Raw genomic sequence first — 26243 nt, forward strand, 5'->3', positions numbered from 1 at the left:
CTGCAGATTGCTCGATCCGTCTGGAGCCCAGCTGACCAGAGGGGAGTTTCCCACAGAGACGGTGACTGAATGCAGAGGTGTTCCTAGGAAGGAAAAGCATCGCAGCTGCTGTCCCAGACGCCTGCCAAGGGAAACATACTCCTGACTCCTGTATGAGCGGCCGCTGAGTGGTAACTTGTGTGTTTAACACACTCAATGTTTATGTCCTAATACCTTGATGTACGCAGAATATTTATCCCCTATTTTAATATACACTTGTTACTTTCATACTTCACTATTTGCGTTGTGCGCTGTTTTTTTGTCTCCATATCTTCAGTGTTTGGGGGGTGCCGAGCCACCCCCTGTTTAATAGCAGCAGACGCTTTCTACATCACATTACACGGTTATGTATAAATTTTTTTTTATTTTTTCACACTGTGGTTTTTTTGTGGTTTTACCAGTTGAGTAAAAATTAGAAGGGTATATGTTAATACACATTGTATCACTGATTATATTAGAGGTTTATTAGTTGCGCACAATATATTTTGTTTGTCTTTTGGGCAGGGACTCCTTTTCCTAATGTTACTTATACGTCTGAAGCACTTATTCCCATTACATGTTATATTATGTCACGAGTATTGCTGCTGTGAAGCACTATGTGCACATATGGCACCATATAAATAAAGATACTGTACAGTATACATATATGACTTATTTCTTTTTATGCTAGATATGGTATATAGTACATACTGTATTAGGTTTCTTCTTTATATAAGCTGTTTTAGTTTGAGTTGCATGTCTTATTGCAATATTTTGTTGGCACTAGAAACCTGCACATGCGATTTTCTTCTATAGGTGGCAAGGAAGGTAGAGGAGGTCAACAATATAAGTACTCCATTACTTTGGACCAGTCAATCTGGAAAAGGATAGGACGTGATCGGGCAGAAGTATGTACTGTATTAGGATTTGTCTCTTCTAGAAGCACAATTCTAATTGATATGTTTTGGTAAACTCTACCAAAAACTGAAGAAGTTCCTATGGGACATTATCATCCATGAGGAGATTCATGGATATTGTGCTTTTGAAATATAGTAATGTCATATAAAATAAATATACTGAATGTGTTTCTAATATCAAATTGTCTGTTGCTTTTAGACCCCAAAAAATAATAAAGAGTTTTGTTTGCCATCCTCCGGTTGTGAAATACAGGTTTACACAGAGACATGTTTGGGTTGCCAAATTACTCGTTTGACCTTCCTTTGTTGGTTCAGTTTTTTTCAGTTCACCAAAAAAGCAAGTATACCGTCAGTTGGGACTAAGAGTAATCACATGGAGTAGTCAAACAATTCACTTACGTTTTTATTTCCAAGATACATAATAAATCTGTCTTGGGGGTTCTTTTGGTGAGCAGCTGGGTTTATGTACATGCTCATGGAAGAATAGGCCCTCAGGTCAGCCACGTTTGTTTTCAGATCCACGTCAACAGCAGATTTACCTTCAAACTTCATTGATACTTGAATCTGGTATTGGAAACACACAAAAATGCACAGTTTAGTTATTTATTAAATTGCAATAGTGCCAATCAGGGCACTATCACAATTTAATGAGAACCCCATTGACATCTGTTTTACTTGGAGCCACACATGCTAAAACAGTAAGCATATCTCCATACATACACACTAGGGTCATATGACTACAATGTAATACAGTGTACAAGCACCAAGACATTGAAAATGTAATTTATTCTGCATGTGCAGTCCATAAGGTACACACACACATACATATAATATATATATATATATATATATATATATATATATATATATATATATATTGTATATATATATATCTGTGGCACTCAAAACAATATGAAAGAACAGCTCAACACCGTTCTAACGCGATCCGTTACAACGCGAATCCGCTTATAACGCGATGCAAGCGTGGCTCCCACTTTTTGTATTTATGAATACTTTACAACACGATTATTGGTATCTTAAGTACTTTATTGTACAAAGCATACAACTGTACATTATTTCTAACGCAATCCGCTTATAACATGATGTGATTCTTTAGGCCCCAAGCACAGCGTTATAAGGGGGTTGAGCTGTATATAGTTAAAAAAAATTACTTTGCTTCCAATAGGGTGCACGCAGAAGAATATCTCACAAAAGGGGTTTCTTTCATTCTTCCTCCCAAACCTGTCTGTTTTAAATGCACTGGATGCACTTCATGTAGCCACAGGGCCATTGGCCCATCTTTCCACCATCCTCCCAATGGGAATACAATTAAGATTAAACAGCCTTTGACATGTACTTCTTAATTTGTGGTATATCTCCTCTTTTGCCTCTGTGGCCTCTACTATGTCGGCAAGACGGACCGCATTTATAAAGAAAGGATGGCCCTACATCGGTCCTCAAGAATAGCCTTACGTTATAAAAGGGCAGACCAACCACATGCTGCACACTTACTTAGTGCAGGACACCCGCTCCTGGCCCTCAGGCATACCATCATTGACCAAGTCCCTCCACTCAAACGTGGAGGGAATCGCTCAAAACGCCTACTCCAATTGTAGAGTCGTTGGATACACTCCTTGGATACAGTATCTCCTGGAGCAGGGCTGTGCAAACTTTCCCCCCTGCTCCCCTGTCTGGAGTCCCCCCTGCTCACGCTCCCCTCCTTACCATGTCTCTTGCGTCAAATGACGCAGCGGGGTCACGTGACGTCACGTTGCCATGGCACCATGACGTCACGAGAGCCCGCGGTGTTATTTGTCGCTGAAGACAATGTAAAGGAATTTGTAGAGGCCTCACGCGATCCCCCGGCATTTAATTCAAATGCCTTTGGGAAGAGCGCGGAGCCTCTGTAACTGCCGTGCAACCCCCCCCCCCCCCCCGGAAAATCTTGCGCCCACCAGTTTGTGCACCCCCGCCCTAGAGGACTTAATGAAAACCTCTCACTAAGTTGTTTTCTGCCTGAAACGTGTGCATATATGTTATCTGATTTTCTATTCATGCCTCTATCTCTGCAGGCTGGCGTACATGAGACGTGGTGCCAACCTACACCTTACCCCTGTCTGTTCCTGGGCATTCTGGGTGCTTTGGACTTCCTGGGACTCCCTGATTTCCCATGGCCTACAGGCATAGGGATCTATTTGTGTTCAATTATGTCTTGGTGTTGTCTCAGCCAGTTGTACTGTATGTATATATTTGCATTTATAGGTGATGTACTGACATCGGGACATTCCTCAATTGGATTCACCTGCTTATAACTGTCACAGATCAGTAATTTCACTACATTTGGAGCTTTATAGACAACATGTTGCAGTTCATATGGGGGGCACAGAAGATGCACAGTACACGGAACCTCAGCCATGGAAATGGACACTGCTGATATATGGCGTATCTATGCAAAAACGTATACAACCAACTTATACTATTTATCGTCCTTGAAACACTGTTTTTTTTTTCAAATTGCTGAGTTTCTGCGAAGGATCACAAGCCTGCAATGGCTTAACAGACAGTATGGTGTGGTTTAATGAAGGAGGCACAGACGATGCACAGATCCTGCCCAATTGATAGTGATGGATTACAATTGATAATGTATACTGTATACTACTCCAACTCTACTTTGAATTTGTATTTATTTTTGCCGTCCCCATGGGAGCCTGTTGCTGCTTTTATTTTTTAAACATTTAAGAAGTTACTTGGTGAGATCAAAAAGAAAAAAGGTCTTTCATTTTCTTTGATGTACTTTGAGTGCTGAACCAGTATGTTTTTTTTATAACTCTAAAATTGTGCAATGTATGAACATGTATATCGTTGTTGTTTTAACATGCAGCTAAAGGTTGCAAATAGTACACAATTAAAAGCCCCAATATTTGTCTGTTTTTTAAATGCTTTATTTACATATTTTTTCCCAAATTTATATTAAATGGAAAAAAAATAACAAATAATATTACGATTTGAGTATCAAATCTTTATTGTGTTCTTTTTCTTTTCTTTTTTTTTAAATGACCCTTCCCAGAAATGTACAAGTTGAAGCACTTTAGCAATGTATTATATAACAATGAATGTTGGTGTATTTCTGCTTTCATCCACAACTCTGTATTTAATCCTGAGATTTAAATGAATGTTCTGCAGATACTTTGACGTGGGATTTCTAAGAGACTTTCAAAAGAACACTTCATTAATTTGCTGTTTTATAATATGTATAATCATTATCCTACCTTGCTAGCCACACTCCTCGTCTGTGCAATGAGCTCCCGGATGCGATGGATGCTAGATGAAATGTTGTTTGAAGGCCATTTGTGTTCCACTGTGCGCAGTTTATTCAGAAGCAATGGGACTACCTCTGTCAGGTTCTTGACTGCAAAATAAAATAAATCATGTTAATTAAATAATTTTATAATACAATTTAATATACTCTCTTTAAAGTTTATTGATGAATCCCTAGTCCACAAGACACTCTGTAGATGTTAGGCCAGCTGTACAATATATATATCCTGACGAAGCGGCGTTTGCTGTGAAACGCGTAGAGTGTAACAGGGGAGAGCATCTGGTGGTAGAGCTACTGAATATCCTGCACTTCTGATGATACTGGAGGCGGGGAACGCACTCGGAGTGCACTCGAAAGTGACGTCAGGTGCCGAAACAGACGGCGAGGTGATCGTGTGCAAGCGGTGCTGAGGGTTACACGGTGACACCCCGAGAGGACCACAGGACTGACCGTGTACAGTACCTGGAGTCCCAGAACGGCGCCGAGGGCTCGAGACCAACAGCATCCCCCTTAATATTGGCTGTAAAATATACACAAAGTGGAATACTTACATCTACTCATCTGGGAGAGCACCAGTGACCATACTTGTACATCCCTGGGATCCAATAGCCATACAACATTAAGACACAAAGTAGCCAAACTCAGATTAAGATTATCCATAGTTACTATACACAGTGTACATTATATTGTCTTCTCTTTTCTGGGGTGATCCTGCTCCTTCCGGATTTTGGAGGAGAGACGTTGTAACAGAGGACTTTTGGAAACAAGCCCTTACTGGAGTTTAAGAGCAAATTTTATGCCCAGTATCTATCACTTATAAATGTTTGTTTATATCCACTTTTATTTGCGTGTATGATTAGTGTGGGAGCGCTGACCAATTTTTCTGGTGTGTGACAATATTTTTTATAAACATTACATGCAATTTAACTATATTATACAGCTGGCCTAACATCTGCAGTGCAAAACATTCACTGCGTGTATAAAAAGAGCAGGGATATCATAAAACCGGGATGGTTTAAGATTAATGAATAAAGAGATGTTTTCTCAACAATGCCATAACTAAACCCCCCCTGGCAGTATAGTATGAGATATTAACAGAAGATAATAAAGTAGTGGAATTATACATTTCCTGTTTTGTTAGAGATGTAATTATGTACAATCATTTGGGACCTGTTTGGATTAAGGATTCTTCATTAAAAGTTATATTTACTTCGATTGTTACTATGAGAGACAAGAAAACATTGGCGTCAGTGATACGTGACCTTCTACAGCTTATAAGAAAACATTCTACAAAACTTTCTGAATTGCCATAGACAGGTTATTTAGGAAGCCCTTGCAAGCTGGATGTCTTTAAAGCAGCAATGCATTTTATTTCTTCCCAGTATCTTTGTATCCACCAGACAAAAATAAACAAACAATATGGCCGCCAGGGTCAGCCTCGCTTTGGCACCCATTAGAAATGCAACGTCATCAAAAGAGAATATTGAGATTCCCCATTGAGTGACCCCAGCAGCCATCTACTTCTCCACACTAATCAACAATCCAATCCACGCCATCTATTTGAAGTGAAATTTCTTTGGGCACATCTACCATATGATCAGAATTGCCTGGCAGTGAATGGAGTTGATGCAGATGGAAGTTACTGGTGACGGAAGTAACGTCACTGCTGGCAGAAGAGGCTGTCAGTGTTGTCAGCTTCCACCAGGAGGAGTCACCGGAGAGGAAGAAGGCCTGGAGACACCCCCCCCCCCCCCACGCACACAACATTGAGTGATGTGCTGAACACCCTCCCCTGCCCGCCCCGATTGATGCACCGAACCCCCCCTCTGAGTGATACGCCGAACACCCCGAGTGATGCGCTGCGGCTTCTCCAGACTGAGATCCTCCCCCCCCGGTCCCTGCCTCTCTCTCGCAGACTCACCACCGGCTTCTCCAGACTGCACTGCTGGAAGAGCCTGCGTGAGATCCTCCCCCCCGCTTCCCCCCAGACAAACACACAGACACTGACACACACACTGACACACACACACACACACACACTGCTGTGTGGATGTGCTACTGGTATGTGCTATTATACATTGTGCTGCAGGGTCCTCTGACCTGAAGAAAACTTTTTCAAATGAATGGGAAATAAAAACTTTTAAAAACACACACACACTCACGTGCGTACACACACTCACGTGCGTACACACACTGACACACACACACACGGAATTCACAGTTAGTATAAATATAGAAGTGCAAATAGCTAAAACAGGATGTGTTCCGAGCACACATGTTCTAAGTCAAACTTCTTTGCGTTTTGTCACTGAAATTGTGTTTTAATTTTTAATTAAAAAAATTACCATCACAAATACAATTTCTGTGACAAAGCAGTGACAAAAGATGAAGAAGTTTCACTTAAAATGCATGTGATCGGCACACACACACAATTTTTTCTGTGTTTGATTTCCACCTCCAACCTTTTGGTCCTACTCCCCTTTCTCTTTCATATCTACTTAAGCTTTTGCTGACAATGTCAAGTTAGGATGTATGCTATACACCAGCGGTGCGCAAACTGGGGGCGCAGGATTATTTAGGGGGGGGCGCAGGCGGCGTGCCGGCAGACGCTGTACGTGGGCGGTTGAACAAGCTCTGTGCTGCTTCTCTGCTTGTTGCGGGGCCTTGCTGTGGGGGCGGGGCCTTGCTGCTTCTCTGCTCTCTGCTGTGGGGGCGGGGCCTTGCTGCTTCTCTGCTCTCTGCTGTGGGGGCGGGGCCTTGCTGCTTCTCTGCTCTCTGCTGTGGGGGCGGGGCTTTGCAGCTTCTCTGCTCTCTGCTGTGGGGGCGGGGCTTTGCTGCTTCTCTGCGGGGCCTTCCCTGCATACAGACAGCCCCTCCTCCTTCTGTCTGTTTCCCCACACTGGGGACCGGAGCATGCGGAGTACTACCCCACCAGGTTAAAGTGTGTGAGGGTGTAAGTGAGAGTGTGAGTATGAGAGTGTCTGCAGTGTGTGAGAGTCTGCAGTGTGTGAGTGTCTGCAGTGTGTGAGAGTGTCTGAGTGTGTGTGTCTGCAGTGTGAGTGTGTGTGAGTGTCTGCAGTGTGTGAGTGTCTGCAGTGTGTGAGTGTGTGAGTGTCTGCAGTGTATGTGTGTGTGAGTGTCTGCAGTGTGTGACAGTGTGTGAGAGTGTCTGAGTGTGTGTCTGCAGTGTGACAGTATGAGAGTGTCTGCAGTGTGTGAGAGTGTCTGCAGTGTGTGAGAGTGTCTGCAGTGTGTGAGAGTCTGCAGTGTGTGAGAGTGTCTGCAGTGTGTGAGAGTGTGCGTGCAGTGTGGCAGTGTCTGTGATTGAGTATGTGTGCTGTGTCTGTATGAGTTGTGATTGATTATGTGTGCTGTGTCTGTGTGAGATGTGATTGAGTATGTGTGCTGTGTCTATGTGAGTTGTGATTGAATGCAGCGGTGTGCAAATGGGAGGACGCACACCAGGGGGAGGGGTGCAAACGGCAAAACCTGGTGTGCACGGGCCGGCAGACGCTGTGCACTGGAGGGCAAAAAAGCTATGCGCGGGTGGGCAGCCGAAGAAGCTGTGCACGGGCAGCCGAAAAGGATAATGCAGGTGGCGGCCACGTGATGGCGTGTGTGCGCACGCGCAGGGGCTTTGGAGGTACGGGGAGGAGCACGCACCAGCGCTGTGATGTCAAACGCCCCTCCTGTCTGCCCTGCAATAGCGCTGTGTTCCTGCTCTCCTCCGCTGGCAACCTGCTTCGCTGCGATCCTCTGCAAGTGAAAGGGTAGGCTGCCACTATATCACTCATACTATGAATGTACAGAAATAATGTAAAAAAAAGTGAAAACACAACATTGAAAACGGAAAAAAATAAATTATAAATAATACTGTAGGTAGGAATGTGGATGACACTGGGGACAGCAAGCCAAAGAGCAGGGAGAATAAAAAAGCAAATGGGGGAAGGAAAAAAGGGAGGGGAAGGGAAAAAAAGGGAGGGGGAGAGAGGGAAGGGAGGTAGCAAAGAGGTGGATGAATACCCCCCCAAAAGGATTGCTTTTATGCACGTACACTCTCCCAAGCTTGGCACTTGGGGAGACAAAATTGACTTTGAAGCGCGCTCGTCAGCAGTCAATGCGCACGCGCGCACACACACACACCCCACACCCCCTCCCGATCCAATCCCCCCACACCCATGCTTGCAAAATTCTGCAGGACACCCTGTGCTCATACTTGGAGAGTTGGTGATGTCACCGCTCTCAGCGGGAGCGTGGACGCAGCCTAATTTTGCAAGCACGAGCTGTTGAAATATGTAAGTATTTAGACATATTTGTATTTACATTGTATACTGTTTAATAAAGGTTTTTTTTTATTTTTCATGTGATTTTGATGGCATCAGGCAGGGGAGGCCCGAAACATTTCATGGATGAAAAGGGGGTCTCGGCATAAAAAGTTTGCTCACCCCTTCTATACACAGTGAGATTCCTTTTGTCCCTTCACCCATGACAATGTTAGGACCTCTCCTTTTCTCTCTCTACACAATATCACTTAGTAACATCATCAGCTCCTTTTATTTCAGGTATCACCTCTCTGCAAATGATATACTGTATCTATACACCCCTAAACGCACACCTGCAATCCAATCCTAGATGGTGCCTCATGCTCAATATGTCTAAAACTGGATTCCTCATATTTCCTCCTAAACTTTGTACAAAATACCTTTTATCTATCACAGTACAAGGTATACTGTCACCAAAGCAGACGCCTGATGGGGTTCCCCAAGAGCTGCTCCCCTCTGCACAGAACCAGCATGCTAAGGGTTAATATCTACATTTGCTTACTGCTGTGTTTCGTCAGCCCCACCCTCTGGAGTGGTAATGACCCACGAGGACAAAGGACTTTGAAACCACAGCTGCATTCAATCTGAACCCCTTCAATCTACACCTGTGTCACCCCAAAGGGGGACAGCCTTTGGGGAAGCCGAAGGGCAGCTAAAGGGTGTGAGCCATTTGCTGCCATTTGTTGATGTTAAAGCTGCTCTAGTTCAATCTGAAAGTCACCAGCCCTTTTATCCCCTGTACCCAATTTTCAAACTCTAACTGTCCATGTAGCAAGGAGGAAGAGAAATGGCAGAGCACTTCAACAAGTGTCCAAAAATGAAATGATCAGGAAAGTGTGTATCCCATAAAAAATTATTGTTTAATGGTCATGTAGAAAAAAAGGGCCAGAGAGCCCCACCATGTTTCACGCTACACAGCGCTTTGTCAAGGTACAGTATACATATCCAACTTTATTAACACATTTATAGAGACAAACTAAAGTGTTTGACCAATACACAAAGCACAAAGTTAAACCACCCTAAATGATTGCTAATGAGCCCATGGTGTGTGTAAAAGACCTACATACATATGCAGGCATGGTAACCACAAGTCCCGCCCCCGACAACCAATCCAGGGCCAGGACGGGTCCGGTATCCCCTGTGGCACGCGCTTGCGCAATACCTCCCCTGTGGACAGATCTGTCCTGGCGATAGAGGCCGCCCACAATGGGAAAATGCGGTGCCATCCTGCAAAGGCAATGAAAGCAAACACAATATACACCACACACCAGACGCAGTGCGCTCACATGACCACCACAAGACACGCCCCTGACAACCAATCCAGAGCCAGGACAGGACTGACGTCCATCAAGGTATGCGCTTGCGCAGTACCTAACTGTGGGCAGATCTGTCATGGCGATGGAAGCTGCCCATAGAGCGTGAGAGTTGTGGCGTCAATGCGTGCATAACAAGGGCTAAAAAGTTTCTTCCCCTTAAACGCCCCAAGCAAGCGCAATGTACCACACACCAACAACGGTACGCGCTTGCGCAGAACCAAGTCGGAGGTCCGCGGGCCATGGCCAGCACTGGGTGTCAGACAGTGAGAAAGATTAATAATACATATTACTCAATAATGTAACAAAGTGTGCTATTGTGTAAAAAAATCTCAAAACAATTAAAATATATAATAAAAAGTATATGATAACAAAGTAAAGTGAAATAAAGAAACCAAAATCTATCTTATCAAGCTTTTACTAAAATCTCTGAACAGAAAAGGTAAATGTAAAATTATGACTGTACGATATGTACATGCATACCAGACCCTAATTTGTAAGGAAGCCGAGGGTAAGATAACAAAGAGAAGAAATGGGTAATGTTTATACATACAAGAAAACCCCTAAACTCATAAATAAGGGTCAAAATATTAATGAACCAGCATTGTTTAAACAATCCCTGTATTTTCTTGTATAATATGTCCATGACATGTCTGTGAATTAACTGTATAACCTCTGTTCTTTTAATGTAACCACATAATGTTATAACTCTGTGCCCTGGACATACTTGAAAACGAGAGGTATCTCTCAATGTATTACTTCCTGGTAAAACATTTTATAAATAAATAAACAAACATATGATCTTCTCTTTCTCCATTCACATTCATTCTCTGGCTAAAACCGGTCGGAGTCACCTACTGTACACAATTCTCCTTTTCACCTTGAAGGCTGTCCACTCATCTGCTTCTGTCTACTTATCAGCTTTGATAAATTGTTGTTCCCCTCCTTGTTTCATGCTCTTTGCTCATAACTGTCTTCTTTTTACCCCCTCCACATCCATTGCTATTTTAACCCTCTTTCCCTTATTTTCCTGCCAGTTACCGATGGAATCCCCCTCACACATGCCAAGCATCTTCTCTCCCCACCTCCAAGTCAAACCTAAAAACATACATTCTAAGTGAAGCATTTCAATAGCATGGATTCATGACATGCCCAACATACACAGTCGAACTTACCAACCCTTGTGATGAAGCGCTGCCATCTGCTGCATTTACTCTTTTACCTGCTGTCTCTGCAAGTCTCCTAACATGCCACATAGCACTCTTAGGGGCCCGCGTTCAGTACATTGTTAGCGCTACGTAAATACAAATATACATATCCTGTAGCAGATACATTTTTGATTCCTGATTATCCTATCGCAGAATTTGTCCCAAATGGTTTAGGATTCTGGATGTGTTATGTATGTATGACTATTTACCTGTTTCTCCAGCAGAGTTCACAACCTTGTTGTAAGCAGAGGCATCGTAATAAGAATTCTTGAAATTTTCTGCCCAAATGTTTGTATTTGTTGACATTGGGTCAATCACTTTAGCTACCATGACAGTGATGTTTAGAGCTTCTTCCGCATTCAGTTTTGATTTCTCCAGTTGCTGTCTTGTATCGTCTGTCAAAGATATGAAAGCTAGACATTAGTATAAAATGCTATATTCATTTAAAAAAAAAGTCTCCAAGTTGCAAAACTGGGGCAAATCATGTACGAAAGAGTTACACCAGATAAAAAGGAGGGAATCAAACTGCAGAAGTGTTGCTCCAAGCCTCATATATTTCTAAAATTCATAAATATCTGAAAATCATTAAAAAAAAAAACCTAAAATTAAGTTAGAAAATATGCATGATCAGCAATAATCTTTATATTAGTATTTTCATATTCAAATCAAACTACTGTATGTGAAAACAACTTCATTCATTTCAATATTTGTCCAGTGCAAATATTTATATAGGATATTGCTTTAGAGCAACCAACCTACACATTGCAGTACAAATGAATTTCCCTGTGCGTATATTATGGGGTTGGAGAATTGCCTGTACTGTATTTGCACCTATTGGTTAACAGTTTTATATTCTTAATAAAGTTTATCATTAATCAATTAAAATAAAACAACTAGTAATCTGCATTTCAGCAGTGAGAAAAGGAACAGACTGAAACCTATTTTCATCCTATGTTGATGTTATTTTTTAAGTGTAAATCCAAAATGTTATTTTACTCCAAAAAATGTTACCAACCAAATTGTCTCTCCGTTTTACCATTTAGAATATATTAAATTCCTGCATATCATTCCGTATTATGTGGGAAGTTCTCCTTCACCTCCTACATACATACTGTATCTACAAATCCATTAACTCTTTTATGATTCTAATCTGTTGCATTTCCCTCTCTGTTCAGTTACATCTTCCCCATCCTCCTGATCTTTATCAGCACAGCCTTTCTGCTTTCATTACTCAGAATCCCTGGCTGCAGTGGAAGCACTGTTTGCTGAGCGATAATGGGGAAAGACAGGGTTGCAGACCAGTCTGAGACATGCCATTGCACCTCAAGTGGTATTTTTATTTACTGCTTTTATACTTAGAATTTGTAGACCAGCACTGCTTGACCTGAGCAAGAGAGCATTGCTCTGAAAGCTGGTCTTTAAATATATTAAATATATATTCAGTTGGGCCAAATAAAAAATGGTACCACATCTCATTACAGTATTCACTCATTCTTACATAATTGTAAACAAACTGACATGGATAGGAGAACTTGTTTTATGATCTTTACTAAAACCTCCTTTTCTTCTTTACTCAAACATTCCCCGTAGAGCAGGGATGTTCTAAGATGTGTGATACCTTCAAAAGTTCTTCCTATTCTAAATGGGCTGTACATGAATAATATATTTGTAACAGGGTATGTCTCTTGCTACCTGTCTTTCCCCCTGTTACGTAAGTCCCTGCTAGCTGCAGGCTTTAACAGGTTAAATCCGTGGGCTTTTGACCCCCCCTCCTGCTCCCTTTTGAGTGACGGAGGGTGGTGATGACTCATGGCCTGGTAATAGCCTATCTGGAAGAGGTACAGACCTTGAGCCCACCCCTGCTGGTTCCTCTCTGAAGGGAAGGGCCAAAGGTTAGGAGTTAGTCTATGTTCACCCTTTGTAAGGAGTGGATGTCAGTTCCCTCATTTCCACTCCTGGGAGTGTGAAAGGCCAGTTAGCCCGCAAGGCTAACTGGTCTGTAAGATCTAAAGGCTCCAGACTCAAAGAGAGCATGCATCATCCAGAAGCCTGGAATCTTCTGAGACCCTGTAACCGCTGTGGTAACATCTATGCAGTGATGCAATAAAGTGCCCGTTCTATCATATACCTGTCTGGACTGAGTCAGTGAGGAGGTGTATATGAGAGTGCTTCAGGAGGAGACTGTCTCTGGTATTCCCAGAACCCACTGAAGCTGGAGACGCTGACACCGAACCAGATGACTTCCCAAGCCTATCCTGATCTCCACTACATCGCAGATCCACTCAGCTCTCCTGGACCAACAGGTATGACTCAGCACCACACAGACACAGTAACTAGCCGTGTATCTCCCAGAGGGAAGGGGGGGGGGGGGGGTGCCTGTATTACATATTTCTTTGCAATTAATTTGACTAGTAACAATACAGCTTTGGTCACATTTTTATATGACTTGAATCCGTGGAAATAAGCATTGAGAAGTAGAAAGGGACAGTGTAATGAAAAGCCTTGTATGTGTGGATTAAAGTCTTGTATTTTATTCTGCAGGATATGGGTAGCCTAGATATACAGTGGGTACTTACACAAGTGAGCGAGATTAATGAGCGGGGTAGAAGGAATTGTGGTAGATTGTGGTATGTTCAGGAAAAAGAGGAGCTATTATGAAGGAGTGAATTCGAATTTCAGTTAATTGTGGGGTGAGTAATGGGTTGATTATGGTAACACTAGTGGTGGCAATATTTGGTGATGGTCTGGTTGTGTGAATGGTGGAGAGGGAGAATACCAAGATGTGTAATAGATATTCTTTTTGGAGTAATGGGAGGATGGTGAAGCAATTAGTAATACTGTAAGTGAAAAAAGGGCTGCTGACAGGGGGAGATTGCTGTGACAAGTGTCCCAGGCCTGGTGACTCCTGAGGGTCTGGTGAATGCTGAAAGTTCAGCCTGGCCAAAGGTCGGGCACAACTTCTGCATCCAGCCACCTGGGCCTCTGTGTACTGCAGGGCTCCAGCTCTCCTCACGCCAACCCCCATCCAAAAGTTGGCCTCAATATCCGCTTTAGCCCCGGGCCCCAGCTCCGTTGCAGGACTGGAGGCCTCCCAAGCCCACCCTCACAAGGAAACATTCTTAGGGTGGAGGTTGAGTGAGAAAGGAGGAGGGTGAGAGAGAGGAGATGGTGAATATGTGGGGAGCAGGAGGAGGTGAGTGACTGAGAGGAAAAGGGGATTGAATGAGAAAGGAGTGGTAGTGAGGGGGTGATTGAGTGAGAGGATGGGGGAAATTGAGTGAGAGAGGGGGAAGTGAGTTAGCAGAAAGGTTTTATGATCCCTCCAGACAGCCAACCACCAAAACATTAGGCAACTGGTTGCAAGGTTGTACAATCCTTGCAAGTGTGATAGGGGAAAAGGACCCTAGCAAAGGTTCCTGACTGTTCAAATATTTAGATACAATGTGGGAAGCATGCCGGGTGCACAGAGGCTCTTCATGGGGGGCCAATAAAGAGACTTTTAGACACAAGAAGGCAGTGCAACCTCAGGTAGTCTGGGGCCACAGTGAAATTAAGCTTTGACTGTCCTTAATGACACCCAACCACACATCAACTTGGGCTGGTGGTAAGAAAGAGTTGGTAAAACTCAGGTTACCAATGATAGATAAATAAATCTGTGGCCTTGTTTTCCCCACTCGATGTGTCTGCTGTTGTTTAGGAGTGGGGATACAGTGGGCTCTTAATGTGCCAAGTAAACAATGAAGGATGGAAGTCCACTTTTTAGTACCAATCAAACTCTCATTGTGTATATGTTTCACATTTGCCTGATGTTGCAATAACTGCTGTGCGGCTATTAGAATATAGCTTTTTAACCTTGAGCAAGCAGAGTATTTAGATGTTTTTGCTTAAGAATATCTTCTTTAATTTGATCAAGCACGTCCTAATAATACTGGTAATGAGCATATTCAAGAAAATAAAAAAACAGCAACTAACTATTGCTAAATTAACAAACTTTAAAAAATAAAAAGGAATTCAAATGGTATAAATTGTTATTTGCTTACCATCTTCAGTCATTTCAAGTTGATTAATAGCATTTGCCAATTTTTCTTTTAAAGCATTCTTTCTGAAAATAGCAGCATCAACACGTTGTTTGGTCTCTGTTACCCCTAAATCGTTACCTTTGTACAAAATAAAACAGAATAAGAAAATGAGAGAGTAGAATTAAAAAAATTTTTTTTACGTCTTTACTGGAAGTATTTAAGCCAAAATACAGTACCAAAGGTGAGGTGCACACTTACTGATATCTGAGGATTCCTGCAATTCCTTCGCTTGAGTGTATAGTCGCTCACTCTCAACTCTATGATAATTTATCTGGTTGTCAATTCCAGCTACAGCCTTGATGTACAACACAAATACATTATTATGTGAATAATTAATAAACAAGCAATATATACTGTGTTATAGGCACATCATAGGAAGCCTACAAATCAACCATGCATGTATTATGATAGTTAACATAGAATGTCAGAGCAATATTCATTACGCCTCTACATTAAAATGACTTTAAAAAAAGCATAAAATCTTGTTGCAAAAAAATATATTATCATAGAAAAAGCTCTAAAATAAGCACAGGGTCTAATTGAAGTAAAGCCAAGGATCTAATTGTGTTTGAAGATTCACAGGAGATCTAGGTGGGCCTTGCGGGTCTTATTTATGTCTCAGTGAGAACAGGAATTTTGTATATTTTAACAGCAGGATGATACTTAGAAAAGTTAAAAAAAAAAAAGGTTTAACTTGAGAAGTCTTTATGAGAATCATTTTTTTTAAAAATACCTAGAGTACTCAAGTACCCATGTGTTTTTATTACTGCAAATACTGTCTGTTTGACTTTTAGACTGAGTTGTACAATATTGATATCGGAATTTCTCCACGCAAAGCCACAGGAATATATAATAATTATGATTTGCTATACAGTATATTGATGCAGGTATGCTCATATATACTTCCTTCGCAACGTAAGATCACTAACATAAGGGATGATATGGGAGATAGGGATGTTTGGACTGAGGCTAGATCCTTTGTGTAACAAGATGCTGATAGAATGTGACCGCAGTTACATGAACATGTATCTGTAAGTAGGAGTAATATTCAGTAGATGGGGATAGTTTCAACCCGGGATGCTCAAGTTGAGGCCTTTATGTTTTCAGGGCATTTCATACCTGAAAAAGTTGTCGTAGGAATAATTAATGCAGGAATCCTCATTTCCGTTGTTTTTTATATAGTTATAGGATTGAAGCAGGGGGTCGTCTCCAGAGCGGAACTGTGTTAATTTCAGCTCTGGGGTCACCCTGCTTCCCAAGATACTTACCTCCATAGGGGATGCCGGTAGCAGCTCCGGCTGAGCTATGTAGGGCTATCGAAATGGGGGATTTAAAGCTCCTGCGTCATGCGAGCCAATAGCAAGCCATGACATCACTCCTTGTGGCCTCCTATTGGCCCGCGTGACCAGGACATTTAAACCTGCGGAGCTGCTACTGGATATAACTTGGGAAGCAGGGGGTCCCTGTAGCTGAAATTAAATCGGTTCAGCTCCAGAGACCCCCAGCTTCCCACCTAGGGAAAACATTTTATTTATGGGGGGAGGCATCTGCTCCTTTAAGGCTTGGCTAACTGGGTAAGTAATTGTTAATTAGAGATTTGAAAACCTGGCATTTCGATAGCCCGTGAGAACTCAGCACCCTTGGTTTACTGGTATGGAAACTAAGAGAAAAGGAGCAGCAGGTAGCTATAGTAATTCACCATTACAGGAGGATATACTGTATGTAAACACCAGCTTCCAAGCAAACAAAGGGAGACCATTGTAACTTACATCATTAACTCTTTCAGCAATATTCAGCGCCGTAACAGACGTCTCATTAGCATCTTCAATTAAATTTGCAATGTTTTCATAGACATTTGAGGCATCAAGTGCTTTTTGAACCAGTCCATTTGTATCCACATCCTTTAAGTGACTGTTAATTTAAAGAAACAAATATTATTTCAGAATGTAGAGGTTTGCAAGTTATTTATCTAGTGTGTAAAGCTGCCACGGTTAAGTAACAAACGTGCCCTCCTATCAGATCACGTTGTATAAAAAACATATTTGTACCTTGACAGAGGCAACAATGTATTTTGCATATGTGTGTGATGACATGAAATGCCAGAAATGATACAGTATACAATGCAAGAAATCACTCTAATCATGTTTCTTGCATTCCATTTTATGCTCTTTGGCCATATTAGATCTGTCAAGGTCTTTGCAAAGACAGCAAAGCTTAAAGGCACCATCTCTGATACCTGGTATACATGAAGGATGACATTGCCTGATTTGTTGCCTACCTCAACCATGACATTGTGCCTTGGATGTTGTTTTTGTGAACTCATGGCTGTCCCAACTACACTTACTTGTAGATTCTGTTTAAACTAATGATCTTAAGAATAACACATTGCCTCTGAAATTTCAAGGTGATTATGGATATTATCTATATCCCGTATGGTATACAACCCCAGGGCCATACTAAAATCCCTTCATGCCAAGGGCACTAACTTAATACCCAATACCTGCCTCCCCTCCATCTCTGTTCTCTTCTCTGTTTTTTTCTGCTAAATTTGCTCTCTGACTAAGGCAGCGTTCATATTCCGCACAATCGCGCATGAGGCGCCAACAAAAAGCCGTACCTGTATGAGGCAGGCCATAGAGCACACGACCGAGCTAGCGATGCAGAGCGACCGCGCGGCAGATTTTCCAGGAGAAAAATAATTCTGTTTTGATTGCACGACGGCCGGGTCACGTGAGCGGTTCAGCCAATGAGGGCGAAGCAGCTTCGTGATGTCACGGCCACACCTCCGACATGCCTTCCCATCGCGTCTCCCCCTCCCCATTCCAAAGGCCACGGATGGCCTCTGGGGCAGGCGCACACAACGGCACCCGTTCCGACTATATCCGCGGCTTACAAGGCTCTGGCTGTACAGTACATGACCTAATCTCCTCTCACAGCCTTCAGCTTTTTGCTCTAACCCAGGGGAGCGCAAACTTGTTTCCCTGCGCCACCCTGCTGGCAGTTCCCCTCTCTCCGCGCCCCCCCTCTTACCTCGGCTCCGGGGTCATGACGTCACTTGCCATGGCGACGCGCCTAAGAAGCCGCAGAAGCCAATGTAAGTGCAGTTTACAGAGGCCTTCGCCGCTTCCCCGGCACTTAAGGGCCTCTGTAAACCCCGCGCCCTCTGCAGTCAGTGGCGCACCCCCAGTTTGCGCACCACTGCTCAAACCGAAACCCATGTCTCCCAACATGAATGCTGTGAAGGCTGCTGCCTCCTATGACGGTCTGTTTCACACTGCACACCCCAATGGCCAGGGTCTCCTATCTTCCTGCTCTATGTCCCCATCTGTTTCCTTCTCTTCCCTTGAAGTTCATACTCCCCAGCTTTTCTATGCTGTCTTTCTCTCTGCATGTGGCAGTCAACTACTGACTCCAGGACAGAGATTTCCCTTCCAATTTTGTTTGTTGCTCTTGTTGCTTGTAATGTAATGTCTCTTTTGTAAAGCACAACGTACATTGGTGGTACTGTACTGTATAAATAATATATATATATATATATATATATATATATATATATATATATATATATACAGTGTTCGACAAATCACCCAAAAATCTACTCGCCCAACCAAAAAATCTACTCGCCACCTAGTCCCGCCCCCAACTCCGCCCTAGTCCCACCCCCAACTCCGCCCCTAGTCCCGCCCCCAACCCTGCTTTAAAATAAAATATATAAATAAAATACATTTAATAAATTCCTAGTCAGAACAACATTCGTTTTTGACATAAATGTATTTATTGTATTACATTATACTACAATTAGTCGTGTGTGTGTGTGTGTGTCAATGTCGGATCTAGAAATAAAAGCCAGATGTGAATGACTAGTTTCCTGAACCCCTTAACCAGTGTCTGGACGTCGGCGCTTCACAGAGAGACAGAGAGAGACAGACAGACAGACACCCACACACACACAGAGAGCGGCACACCCACACAGAGAGAAAGAGAGACACACAGAGAAAGAGACACACAGAGAAAGAGAGAGAATGAGAGACACACACAGTGAGAGAATGAGAGACAAAGAGAGAGTGCGACAGAGAGAGGGAGAGGGTGACAGAGAGAGGGAGAGGGTGACAGAGAGAGGGAGAGGGTGACAGAGAGAGGGTGACAGAGAGAGGGAGAGGGCGACACAGGGAGAGGGTGGGTGACACAAGGAGAGGGTGGGTGACACAAGGAGAGGGTGGGTGACACAGGGAGAGGGAGAGGGTGACACAGGGAGAGAAAGAGGGTGACACAGGGAGAGGGTGACACAGGGAGAGGGTGACACAGGGAGAGGGTGACACAGGGAGAGGGAGAGGGTGACACAGGGACAGGGAGAGGGTGACACAGGGACAGGGAGAGGGTGGCACAGGGACAGGGAGAGGGTGACACAGGGACAGGGAGAGAGAGGGTGACACAGGGAGAGGGAGAGAGAGGGTGACACAGGGAGAGGGAGGGTGACACAGGGAGAGGGAGGGTGACACAGGGAGAGGGAGGGTGACACGGGGAGGGTGACACGGAGAGGGTGACACAGGGAGAGGGTGACACAGGGAGAGGGTGACACAGGGAGAGGGAGAGGGTGGGTGACACAGGGAGAGGGTGGGTGACACGGAGAGGGTGGGTGACACAGGGAGAGGGAGGGTGACACAGGGAGAGGGAGGGTGACACAGGGAGAGGGAGGGTGACAGGGAGAGGGAGGGTGACACAGGGAGAGGGAGGGTGACAGGGAGAGGGAGGGTGACAGGGACAGGGAGGGTGACACGGAGAGGGAGAGGGTGACACAGAGACAGGGAGAGGGTGACACAAGGAGAGGGTGACACAGAGACAGGGAGAGGGTGACACAAGGAGAGGGTGACACAGGGAGAGGGTGACACAGGGAGAGGGAGAGGGTGACACAGGGAGAGGGAGAGGGTGACACAGGGAGAGGGAGGGTGACACAGGGAGAGGGAGGGTGACACAGGGAGGGAGGGAGAGGGTGACACAGGGAGAGGGTGATACGGAGAGGGAGGGTGACACGGAGAGGGAGGGTGACACAGGGAGAGGGTGACACAGGGAGAGGGTGACACAGGGAGAGGGTGACACAGGGAGAGGGTGACACAGGGAGAGGGTGACACAGGGAGAGGGTGACACAGGGAGAGGGTGACACATGGAGAGGGTGACACAGGGAGAGGGTGACACAGGGAGAGGGAGAGGGTGACACAGGGAGAGGGAGAGGGTGACACAGAGACAGGGAGAGGGTGACACAAGGAGAGGGTGACACAGGGAGAGGGTGACACAGGGAGAGGGAGAGGGTGACACAGGGAGAGGGAGAGGGTGACACAGGGAGAGGGAGAGGGTGACACAGGGAGAGGGAGGGTGACACAGGGAGAGGGAGGGTGACACAGGGAGGGAGGGAGAGGGTGACACAGGGAGAGGGTGATACGGAGAGGGAGGGTGACACGGAGAGGGTGACACAGGGAGAGGGTGACATAGGGAGAGGGTGACACAGGGAGAGGGTGACACAGGGAGAGGGTGACACAGGGAGAGGGTGACACAGGGAGAGGGTGACACATGGAGAGGGTGACACATGGAGAGGGTGAGGGTGACACAGGGAGAGGGGGGGATAGAGAGGGTGACACAGGGAGAGGGAGACACAGGGAGAGGGTGACAGAGGGAGAGGGTGACACAGGGTGAGGGTGACACAGGGTGAGGGTGACACAGGGTGAGGGTGACACAGGGAGAGGGTGACACAGGGAGAGGGTGACACAGGGAGAGGGTGACACAGGGAGAGGGAGAGAGGGTGACACACTCACAGACACAGACACCCACTCTCACTCAGACAAACTCACACACACACACAGTCTGTCACTCACACACACAAACACTCACCCGCAAGGCAGGGGGTCGCACATGGCAGCGGGGGCCTCCGCACGGCAGGAGGGCCTCTGCAAGGCAGGGGGGTCGCACATGGCAGCGGGGGCCTCCGCACGGCAGGAGGGCCTCTGCAAGGGGCCGTGCCCCCTCCAGAGGGGGACGCCGACACCGCAGTATCCTGCTTAGACCGAGCAGGGTGAGGCTCCGGTGAGGGGATTTCCCCTGCTTAGAGCAGGCAGAGGCCCCGGTGAGGGGATTTCCCCTGCTTAGAGCAGGCAGAGGCCCGGTGAGGGGATTTCGGTGAGGGGCCCGGTGAGGGGAGCGAAGGCAGTGATCAGAGAGCCGGCTTTTTTTTTTTCTTCTCCAGCGCGAGCGCGGGAAAAACAGCAGCGCGAGCGGCGGGAAATTTAAAAAATACACGTGTGCTGCTTGTGCCAATATTTACTCGCCCGGGGGTTAAATCCACCCGCCCCGGGCGAGTAAATGTATACAATTGTCGAACACTGTATATATATATGTAGCGGTCATGTAAAATGCCTACAGTCATCTCTCCTGCTGGCAGTAAGGCCTGGTAAGTGTGGGCATGCCAGCAGTAATCATGGAGGTTTTCCCTCACACCCTGGTGGGGTGCTCTGTGTATGGCTGGGACTGGTCACATGCTCTGACTCCATGGTTAGTGATGTCAGAGGTGTGTCAGCCTCAGAAGCTTACATAAGGCACAGCACTGTGTTTAAGAGTTAGTTCAGTTGAGGAAGAGTTTCAGTTCTTGTCAGAGCTGAGGAAGGAGTTCAAGTTCTATCAGAGTGTCAGTTATGTTATAGTAACTCCATGGGAGGCTGTGTCCAGGGACCTGGCACAGGACAGTGATTCCTGCGGGAATAGTGAATCCCTTATCTAGGTGACATACCTAACTAAAGGGAGCACTGGCGAGATGAGCGGCTGAAGATACTCCTTGTGGAGGGCAGCTGCCCTGCCGTGTCAATAAAGATGAGTTCAGCCAGAAACCCTCTCGTGTATCTATCTGGAATGAGGGTACAGAGAGGAGCACCACGGAGGAGTTCCTCGCCAGGATCATCCCCTTGCGGACGCAGGGACCCTGGTGAGGTGGAGGCGCTGCACTGGAACTAGGTGAGACTCAGCACACTACCTCAGCTGCCTGTCTGACGGGTCCTCCCCACACACCATCATGCGGGAGACTCAGGAGTCCTGTAGCCAACAGGTGCACCATCAGGCATATCTACACTGTAATGGGGTCCGGTTAGACCACAGGGGCCAATGGGAGATTGGGTGGGTCAGGCCGGGCCAGAAATACCGTTACATATATATATACACACACACACATATAGTACATACAAATAAGTATATTTTCTAAAACAACTCAATTCTGGGAATCAGACACTTGATAGGACAACTCCTTCAATGAGCAATGCTGTTGAGCAGGGGTGCACAAACTTTTCTGTTTGCGCCCCCTGCCTGCTCTCCCGCCCCCTTAACTGTTCTCTGGCATGGGCAGCGCCATATGACATCACGATGCCATGTCAACGGGTTCCATTTGACGCCGCATTGTCATGGTGAGGCGTCGCTGGATAGCAGGTAAGAGAGAGTTGCAGAGGCCTCGCGTGCTCCCCCGGCATTTCATTTAAATGTTGTGGGGATGAGCGCGGGTCCTCTGTAAGCGCCATGCTCCCCCCAGAAAATCTAGCACCCCCTGTTTGCGCTCTGCTGCTGCAGAGTATTTATTGAATGTTTTTGTCATTCATTTTGTTTTAGAATCCATACAATTTTAACACCAATCCCATGAATTTCTACTTCAGTCTCCATGCAATCATGAATATTTTCCCAAAATGGAATTCTTCGGAATGTGGCTTTGGAATGTTGTATTTGTCAGACCCCAAAAGTAGTAGAAGTGCATAATTCTATAGTTACTCTTCAACTATAGATTTTTTTTATAGGAAGCTGTGTATGATCTATGTCTTTCTAGTGTAGTGAAACTTTGTGGTCACACCTTTCTGTTGTGTACTTTACCTTTTCAGCTCCTCTGCTTGTCTTTGAAGGGTAAGGGCATGCTCCACAGCCTTCTGGACTATATCCTCAGTGTACTGAGAAATATTTGCAAGTTTCTCTTGTAGTCCTGTCTTAGCTCCATCTATTTCCGCATAATGTCCAGACACATTCTATGCAAAAGTGATAAATATCTGAGTACACCACGATGTTTAGAAAATTAAACATAGAACAGATAATTATGGTAGCTGATTGGAGTTGTTGGTTCAAACATACTGTACATGCATGTTTTATTATCTCTGGGCCAACATCAAAATGACACAACAATGTAATTGCACTTGTTCTTTCAAGACCTGTGATTCTACCTACATGAGTTTTATTCAAGATAGAGCTACACACATACTGCTTTGCATGGGAATGGGTTGTTTAAGCAAAATAAATACGTGTTGCACAGCAATGCATTGCAGACCCCTCTGGCAGAAAATTGTTTCAAGTAGAAATCTAGAATGCCAGACTAGTTAATAGCATATGCACTGATGCATAACTATTATGGCACTTTTACTGGAATTAGAATTGCAAAGCTGCTGATCTGCACATTTCACTAGTTTTTTTTAAAATTCCCGACGTTTATATTACCTTGATCATATCACCTATATCTGTACTGGCCATGTGGGAGTCATTCAAGGTTATCCTGGCCAGTGTCAATGTCTCGTTGACGGATTCTGCTGCTTCAATTACTTTTTGGAACTGGATCTAAGACAAAAGAAACAACGACAAGATTTATTGACTGGAAACTTCAAGTAAGACAATTGCAATTGCAGTATTTTGAATGGAAATGGAAAACAATGTCTCAAGTCCAATCTGCCCTATCATTACAAAGCAAAAAACAGCAATGGGTGCTGTAGATTTTACATTTTTGCTCTTGTTAATTACATGACATTTGAATATGAAAGCATTAAGATGTGTTAGGGCAAGAAATATTTGTAGATACATTTTTCTGAACCCTTTACTAATCTAGAAGTTGATAAACAGCTTTATAAAAGGATATTTTCGGCAATGAAAATTAGTATAGTAAACTACATACTGTATAACTGCATAATTCCGTCATTTTTCTTCATTTTGTGAGACTAGATAGATCATGCTTTCATATACCGAGTTATAAATCTGTTTTAAGTTACATTACCTTATAATGGACCATTAATAGTTCTTGATATAGTATGTGTAATAGTGTCTTCTTTATGAGTACTTATGAAGAGGAGACCTAGGAGGTTTTAAAAGGTTGGAACTTTTAAAAAAAATATATCTGCCAGCACAAATTGTGCAAAGTCTGCAAAGATTGCATGAAAAACTGCTTACAGATGTAGCCAATGTTATTGGAACCTGGGCCATGCTTTCACGGGAGAAAAAGCCCTGCCGTCTTCTCACTTGCAGCGGAGTTAAAACATTGGGTGCTTGTCCCGCTGGTGCGTTGTGTATGTCCCGCTGCAGCCCAGCACAGCTTGCAATAATGTCAGCTACATTTGTATTTTGAAAAATGTGAATGTTTCGTTAATTAGGTTAAGTTTAGTTGAGACAGTAAGTCTCGCTACATCTGCACTTCTCATGTTCAGCTGTTTATTTCAGTACAGAACTGTTTCATCCATATCTCAGCCCAACTTCTTTGATCTGTTTTCAGAGACAAAAGTGGATTTTTAAAAAAAATGCTTTGTTCTGACATATTGTCCATTTTAGGCAATTTTACTACAGCATACGGTAGTTTATATTGATTTGGTAATTGTTAATATTATCTTCTCTGTATTGATTTAATAAAGACTGATGGAGAGTACAATAGGCGTGTAATGCTAATACTGTATACCTATGGTTCAAATGTACACCATTACAAAATAAAAGGGGTAGGAATGTAATGCTAAGAAGCCATGCAATTACCACATGTGTCTCCTTCTGTATGTACTGTAAGGTCATTAAAGGTTTACAAATCCTACATTATTTTATTATGGTACTCATGGTAACCACACTGTATTTTTTCTGATACCAAGAGAAACAACAATACATTTTCCTCTAGGAGGACATAGCGTACATCTTACATCATGAGTTCGGAGTCTGGCAATGTTTTCCGTGTTTTTATCTGTTGTTTGTGTTACATTATGACCAGCTTCCTCCAGTGCTTCTTTTAGATCTGAGAGCTTGTTACTGTATTCTGCAAACGGCTCCAGTACATCAGGAAACAGAGACCGGGTATTGTTCTGCATCAGCTGCCATTCCTCCTCCACTTCATTTAAAACTAAAACATTAAGATATCACATTAGGGCTGGGATTCACTAAGCTGCGATGTAGGATATCCACACACTCCCCCTCCCCCATAAATTGGCATTAACTGCCTTTTGCATTTCTTAAACACAAACAATTTGAAAACAAATACTCTTGTAATGTCATAAACACTATATGTAATCTATATACACTTTGCACCATAAACATTAACTAATTAGCATGGTGCGGTAGTTAGTCTTAACGCTGCGTAATTGTGCAGTTGTATGGATACAGACCATGGACCAAATTACGATGATAATACATAGGGTCGCCAACAGATTTTTATAGGACCAGGACAAATGTAAGGAGGAGGGCCTCCCCAATGCCCCCCTGCACTCCACGCCTCCCACCCCCTCTGCCCCCTGCTCCCTACTGCAGGGCACACTGTGAGGAAAGGAGTGGGAAAGAAATTATTGGTTTGGGAAGGGATAAAAGATTTGGGCCTGGAGAAGGGAAAAGGAAGTATGGACCCAGGGGAGGGAGGAGGTACAGGCCTGGGGGGGGGGGGGGGGGGGGTGGAGGGAGGGCAGGAGGGATGCTCCTGAGGGGGAGGGAAGGGGAGGAGTAGGAGGGATTGGCCTGGGCAGGGTAGAGAGGTGAGAATGAGGTATAGGATTGGAGGGGAGTGAGAGAGAGGTATGGGTCTGGGGTGTGGGGCTTGGATGGTCCTGAGGGGGTGGGAAGGGGAGGAGTAGGAGGGATGGGACTGGAGGGGAGTGAGAGGGGGGTATGGGTCTTGGGGCGGGGGGGGGGGGGTGGAAGTATGGGCCCAGGGGGAGAGGTGGGAGAAGAAGCAGGGGAAGGAGGTATGGGCCTGAAGGGGACGGGGAGCAGGTCTGGGCCTGGGGGAGAAGGCATTTTGGGCCTGGTGGGAGTTGGGGAATAAGGAAG

The 26243-nt window shown here is 44.6% G+C and overlaps 1 protein-coding gene and 1 long non-coding RNA gene across 3 annotated transcripts in view; one reads left to right on the forward strand and one right to left on the reverse strand.

The window, feature by feature from the left end:
* Positions 1-3865, forward strand: part of LOC142493513 (uncharacterized) — a 32939-nt gene extending 29074 nt beyond the window's left edge. For both annotated transcript variants that reach the window (XR_012801128.1, XR_012801127.1), the window contains one exon: positions 3008-3865. This is a non-coding gene — a long non-coding RNA (uncharacterized LOC142493513). The remainder of the gene's footprint in view (positions 1-3007) is intronic.
* Positions 1-26243, reverse strand: part of LAMA4 (laminin subunit alpha 4) — a 132820-nt gene that overhangs the window by 45973 nt on the left and 60604 nt on the right. Inside the window, exons 13-21 of the mRNA XM_075597648.1 lie at positions 25130-25326; positions 23682-23798; positions 23070-23218; positions 16946-17087; positions 15375-15471; positions 15138-15254; positions 11307-11492; positions 4205-4344; positions 1335-1499 (exon numbers count right to left, since the gene is read on the reverse strand). Of these exons, the coding sequence (XP_075453763.1) occupies positions 1335-1499; positions 4205-4344; positions 11307-11492; positions 15138-15254; positions 15375-15471; positions 16946-17087; positions 23070-23218; positions 23682-23798; positions 25130-25326 (1310 nt within the window). The remainder of the gene's footprint in view (positions 1-1334; positions 1500-4204; positions 4345-11306; positions 11493-15137; positions 15255-15374; positions 15472-16945; positions 17088-23069; positions 23219-23681; positions 23799-25129; positions 25327-26243) is intronic.

The sequence above is a fragment of the Ascaphus truei genome, chromosome 4 (assembly GCF_040206685.1).
Source record: "Ascaphus truei isolate aAscTru1 chromosome 4, aAscTru1.hap1, whole genome shotgun sequence".
NCBI classification, from domain to species: Eukaryota; Metazoa; Chordata; class Amphibia; order Anura; family Ascaphidae; genus Ascaphus; species Ascaphus truei.